A 6884-nucleotide genomic window follows, 5' to 3' on the forward strand; every position below is an offset into this window, starting at 1 on the left:
GCCCCCTTCCTCCTCCTCCTCCTCATCATTGTTGTCGTCATTGTTGTCGTCATCGTCATCATCATCGAGGAATTTCACCTGAGTCTTCGCTACACACACATATTTTCATCGTTGTCATCATCATCATCATCATCGTCGTCATCATCATCATCATCATCATCACCATTCGATAATTGGTTTCCTTACCTTATATGGCATGTTTCTCAATCGAGAATTATTTGATGTTTCAAACTATAAGCTAATATCTGACCGAAAAGAAAATAACTTCATCTAATCTACAAAAATTAAATCTATAAAAATTTAATCTATAAAAATGAAATCTATAAAAATGAAATTTTATAAAACGAATGTCTTTAGAATATATTTCAATATTTTCAGATTGTGCTGAAAAGTGAACCGGATCTTCCAGACTTTGTTTATCCTAAAGACTTACATCCCAAAATATTTTGGCGTGATGTCAGGCAGCCCTTGGACCGAATGTCACGTAAATCTCTAAGATCAGATTATGGCCAGAGAAATTTTTTACGCTCTCAGAATTCGAAGAGGTAACTTGTCAGTCTTTGATATATTAAACTTTTAATTAATTGTATCTTCACATTTATTGTCCAGTTTCACTGACTTCAATAATTAAAAGACTCATCATCATCATCATCATCATTATCATCATTATCAGTATCAGAAGCAGCAGCAACAGCATCTAATGTCTATGACAGAACCAAGCACTAGATTGCATTCTATCTTTTTTCTCTTTTACTTGTTTCAGTCATTAGCCAATAAAAACACACGCACTATATGTCTGGTGTTCATTGGCAATGTGGGATTGCATTGCCTTGGATGTGGTTCAGCGGGCTGTCTATCAACATCCTGCTAGACTTGTCTGTGGGAGGGGATACCAAGTCTCCGTTCCTTGTGCGCTGCATAAGCTTGTGTGGGCCACATTCTGGTGTATTCTCAAGTTGTTGGGCCTGTGTCTTATTCTGTCTCTTAGACACAAAAAAAAAAGAAAGAAGAAAGCAAAAGACCACTGATGAGGTCACAGATGTGTGACGAAAGAACTCTGGCCGAAATACGATTGATATAAAATAAAGCTGAAGCAAATGAACACCAAATATATAGTGTGTGTATTTTTATTGGCTAAACTGGCAACATGACCATCCCCAACTACATCATCATCGTTTAGCAGTCACCCTCCATGCTAGCTTGGATTGGACGATTTGACTGAGGACCGGCAAACCAGATGGCTACACCAGGCTCCAATCTGATTTGGCAGAGTTTCTACAGCTGGATGCCCTTCCTAACGCCAACCACTCTGAGAGTGTAGTGGGTGCTTTTACGTGCCACCAGCATGAAGGCCAGTCAGGCGGTACTGGCAATAGCCACGCTCAAAACGGTGTTTTTTACATGCCACCTGCACAGGAACCAGTTCGGCGGCACAGGCAACGATCTCGCTCAAATGTCTTTACACATGCCATCTGACACAAGTGCCAGGAAGGCGATGCTGGGCACAGGTGCCATTGACAGTAACATTTACAATGAACTACAATGAAAAAAATATGAGAAAGATATGGTATACGATATTTTTGTGCAGGGGTTTCTTGAGACATGAAATTATTTTAAGGGTTACACAGGGGTAAAAAAGTTGAGAAATACTGATTTAGAGGAATGAGCTTAACAAAGGGGCCTATACATTGATGATTGATCAACTAGAAATAGCAACCAAGTCTTCCTTAAAACTCATTATCGTATGAAACTGAAGGATGCATTAGATAGTGTAAGTCAAGATATATTGTTCTGATGGGAGAGTCACATTTGGTTTGTCTTTGTTTATTGTACTGTAAGATCTGGACTGACTTGTGACTAAGCGGCAAACACATAGAAGAATACATGAGACAATCCTAGATTCTCTATGTCTGATAAAAGGTGAGAGAGTCACATTTGGAATGTTTTTGATCACAGTTCTGTAGAATTAGGGCTGACCTGGTATAGACAACAAGGAAAGACACAGTGGATGATGAAGTCCCAGATGCACTGTTTGGATGAAAGATGGGATGGTCTCAATTGGAACGTCTTTAATGAAAGTTTTACTGGACCGGCTGACTTAACACTAACCAACATCCAAGAGATTTCAATTTTGTCTTCTTTTGATTTTGAGATTGGTTAATATGGGAAAGAAAGCAGTTTCCATAATTTTATCAAATGTATATGAACACACCAAGCAATCTTGTCAGTAATGTGTCCCATATATATTCAAAGAATACTTGTGAATATGCCAAATCCTCCAGCCCCCTTTAATAATATATTCCATGCCAAATTATTCTTCAGCCCTCTTCACTGATATATGTCATACATTTACAGAACAGTTGTGAAGAAGCCAAGTTCTTCAGCCCCCTTCACTAATATGTCCCATACATTTACAGAACAGTCGTGCCAAGTTCTCCAGCAGCTACTTTGGCCACAGATAAAAATATGGATTTTGAAACCAACCAAATTCTGAAAGGTAAGAGCTTTTAGCTTATGTTACCAAAGTGATTTTTGCTATTGTAATAACTTCAAAGGCGTAATGATTATAAGTGCAATATTTAGTACACAGAAGAGTTTGGTATTGACAGATGTTCTGGGAATGCTGGGGCTGGTGAATGCTAAATCACAAACCACAGAGAATTCCTGACAAACATTTGCTAAACATTTATTGAATAAAACAGCCATCTACATATCATGCTAAATGTATATACACTGTTGATAGTCCAGTTGTTGCAGTATTTGTCTTGAAGTAACATCTGTTATGGATTTACTGTGTTAAAAACATGATAAATATCAGAGAGAGAGAGATGAAAATTTGTCCCAGTAGTGGCCAGTAAAAGTGCAAAATGCATTTCAGCCTTTTTTGGGGGCCTTTTCAATGGCACATGTTCACAACAAGCTACATGCTTGGATGAGAATTTATTGTGTCTAATATAGGTAAAAGTGAATAAAACATTCACTGATATACATTATTTACATTATTTACATTTGATGGATATTTGTCCTCATCTTGTTTGTTGTTAGTTGATATACCCTCCAACCTTCATCAGGTGTCTTGGGGAAATTTTGAACTTGGGTTCTCATTCCTAAGGTATTTGTCGTCGTTATTATTATTATTATTATTCAGGTCACTGCCTGGAATCAAACTTGGAATCTTTTGGTTGGTGGCCCGCGCTCTTAACAACTACGCCATATGCCCACGGGCATATGGCGATTCCAGGCAGTGACCTGAAAAATAAAAATAATTATAATAATAATAATAATAATAATAATAATAATAATAATAATAACAACAACAACAACATTGTAAAATACCTTAGGAATGAGAACCCAGGTTCGAAATTTGCCCAAGGCACCTCATGAAAGCTGGAGGGTATATCAGCCGAAATGTGTTAACAACAAACAAGATGAGGACAAATATCCGTCAAATGTATATAACGTAAATAATGTAAATAATATACAAAATTTCTCATCTCTTAAATATAGAACTACATTCACTGATGTTGCAAACAGTTGCCCAACTAAATAAAAATCCACTTTACACAATTGAGACAGTATTTAATTAAAACAGACATTTGTGTATCATACTTAATGTATACGTACTGTTGATAATGTATATACTCTGTTCTAAAAAAAGAGAATGTGTCAGGGTGTATAATTTATGAAAGTGAAACTGTAGAATTTGACTGAAGTAATAATGGTGGACATGGTAAATTCACAAGAAGAAAATGTTTACAATGTGGAATAAGTAGTACAAGGGAGAGGGAGTGGTGACTGACCGCGTAGAGAATGATATTATATGGTATATAGCAGCATTTCTCAACTGGGGTTCCCCGAACCCTAAGGCTCTGCAAAAGGTTCCTTGGGGTTCTGCTAGAAAGAGTGAGATAAGCTAATGCTAATTTCATGATCGTAATATCATCATCATCATCATCATTTAATGTCTGTTTTTCATGCTGGCATGGGTTGGACGGTTTGACTGTGATCTGGGAAGCCAGGTGGCTGCACCAGGCCCCAATCTGATCCGGCAGTGTTTCTACAGCTGGATGCCCTTCCTAATGCCAACCACTCTGAGAGTGTAGTGGGGGATTTTTACATGCCACCGGCACAGGGGCCAGAGGGGGCTGGCATCGACCACAGTCGGATGGTGCTTTTTACGTGCCACCAGCACGGGGATCACAACTACAATTTCCATTTGATTGTGATTTGATTTGACTTTGATGTACTTGACTCAATAGGTCTCCTCAAACACGGCATGTCACCCTACGATCCAAGGAAGTTTTGAGTGGGCTGGTTATACGACACTGGTGTAGGTTACAGCTGTGAACTCACTTTATTAGCCAGGTCTTCTCAGTCACAGTATATCTCCAGAGGTCTCGGTCTTTTGTCATTGCCTTTGTGAGTCCCAACATACGAAGGTCATGCTTCACCACCTCATCCCATGTCTTCCTGGGTCTCCCTCTACCCTGGATTCCTTCCACTGTTTGGGAGTGGCACTTCTTCACACAGCTCTCCTCATCCATCTGTAGTACATGACCATACCAACACAAACGTCTCTCTTGCATGCCACATCCGATGCTTCCTGTGTCCAACATTTCTCTCAGGGCACTTACACTCTTGTGTCATATATATATATATATTTACTATGTGAACTACGATGAAAAAATATAAGAATGATATGGTATATAATTTTTTTGTGCAGGGGTTCCTTGAGACATGTGATTTATTTTAAGGGTTACGCAAAGGTAGAAAGGTTGAGAAACATTGGTATATAGTGGCAGGATCTGCTTCCATTTCTTACAGTAGAATAATACAATTGATAGGGGAGTAATGAAGGCATAAGTGATAGGGTAATGAGATGTGGAGTTAAAGGTTGAGCATGGGGCAGAGTGAGAGAGAGATACAAGAAAAGGTAATGAATATTGATGGAAAGAGTGAAGAATGGACTATCAATAAAAAGTGGTTTGGTGGGAGAGATGTCACTTCAATTATATATGTACTTGCAATTATACATGTAAATAATTCAATATCAACAGAACATTCTGGAACTGGTACAAGTGAGAACAAAGAACAGAAACGTAAATCTCGTGAGTTAGATAACATTTTTTTATTCACACATATTTTCAAGATTGTTTGACATCTATTTCTACCATTGCTGGAAAAGACAGAATGGAATTTTAATATTTGGAGATGATTAATAACATGGCTATATGGTAAGAAGTTTGCTTCCCAAACCACGTGGTTCCAGGTTCAGTACCCCACTACATGGTACCTTGAGCAAGTGTCTTCTAATATAGCCTTGGGCTGACCAAAACCTTGTGAGTGGATTTAGTCGACAAAAAATGAAAGAAAGCCAGTGGCATGCATGCATGTATGTGTGTGTTTGCATCTGTGTTTCCCTCGCTCCACTCCCACTGCTTAACAACTGGTGTTGGTTTGTTTACATCCCTGTAACTTAGTAGTTTGGCAAAAGAAGCTGATAGAATAAGCATCAGGCTTAAAAAGAGAATAAGTGATAGGATTCATTTGTTTGACTAAAAATTCTTCAAGGCAGTGCCCCAGCATGGTCACAGACTAATGACTGAGTAAAATAAAAGATAAAAGATAGAAGATGATACCACAGTAAAAATTATAATATTTGCTAATTATAATTGCTATTAATTACGATAAGGCAAGTGGATTAACAAAATTGGTTGAAAGGCAAACTAAAAAATGTCTTGCAAGTATTTAATTGTTGCCCTTTTGTTTTATTAGCCTTGTTTATTTCCATGCTAGAATGGGTTACATCAGGGGTCACCAAACCTATTTCGTGGCAGGCCAGATAACGGAGAGAATGATGAGCACGGGCTACATAACCGTTTTCTTCAATACAGTACAGTGAACACACAAAGAATAAAGACAATCAACATATTTATTTACCAAAAAGTTATCAAAGAAGACGACATTAGCAATAAGAAGGCTATACCAGACTCCAATCTGACCTAGCAAGGCTTTTACCATGTGTATATATACTTTGGTGTGTGTGTGTCTCTGTGTGTTTGTGAATTGGGATCTTGTGTGTGTGTGTGTGTCTTTCGGTATGTGTGGGTGCCTCAGATTGCCAGCATATGTATTTATACATATATTTCCATTAACACGTCTAATTACATTTTGGACAAATACTTTTTTTACATATATTTGTATTGACTTCTTCTCTTGTTGTTAATGCTGTTCCTTATATAGACACCAATGTAATTCCTTCCCAAATAAATTGCAATTCATATTCGAGGCTCTGATGTAGCTGTAAGGTGTTATTCAGCAGAAACAGCTGTTAGCTAATGAAGTTCATAAGATAATCATTCGTTCCTTTGTCATCTCTCTTTTTTTATATATGTATGTACATGTATGTGTGTGTGTATGTATATATGTATGTGTGTGTATATTTATGTGCATGTGTGTATATATATATGTATGTGTGTGTATATATATGTGTGTGTGTGTGTATATGTATGAGTGTGTGGGTGCATATTTGTGTGTGTGTGTGTATATATACACACACACACACACACACACACATATGAGTGTATGTATTTATTCGCACACACACACACACACACACACACACATGTATATAAACCATGACTTCCCTAGACATTTCATGTTATTGCTGTTATTTTTTCCCAAGTTGGCTCTGATCAAGTAAATCAACAGTTAATGAAACTTTTGCTGTTATTTCCAGCATATCAAATGACCTCTCTCCATACTCCCACACAATGTCTCTCATTATACAAGTGTATATATATATATATATATATATATATATATATAATATTTTTTCTTTCTTGCCTTTAACCCTCCAACGCGGAGTATAGGCCACTTATAAT

General features: G+C 37.5%; 1 protein-coding gene across 1 annotated transcript in view; it reads left to right on the top strand.

Annotated features, from left to right (window-relative positions):
* LOC128249593 (uncharacterized) overlaps nt 1–6884 on the top strand; it is a 41649-nt gene that overhangs the window by 13740 nt on the left and 21025 nt on the right. Inside the window, exons 4-6 of the mRNA XM_052973551.1 lie at nt 379–545; nt 2418–2497; nt 5058–5108. Of these exons, the coding sequence (XP_052829511.1) occupies nt 379–545; nt 2418–2497; nt 5058–5108 (298 nt within the window). The remainder of the gene's footprint in view (nt 1–378; nt 546–2417; nt 2498–5057; nt 5109–6884) is intronic.

Source organism: Octopus bimaculoides, chromosome 1 (assembly GCF_001194135.2).
Source record: "Octopus bimaculoides isolate UCB-OBI-ISO-001 chromosome 1, ASM119413v2, whole genome shotgun sequence".
NCBI classification, from domain to species: domain Eukaryota; kingdom Metazoa; phylum Mollusca; class Cephalopoda; order Octopoda; family Octopodidae; genus Octopus; species Octopus bimaculoides.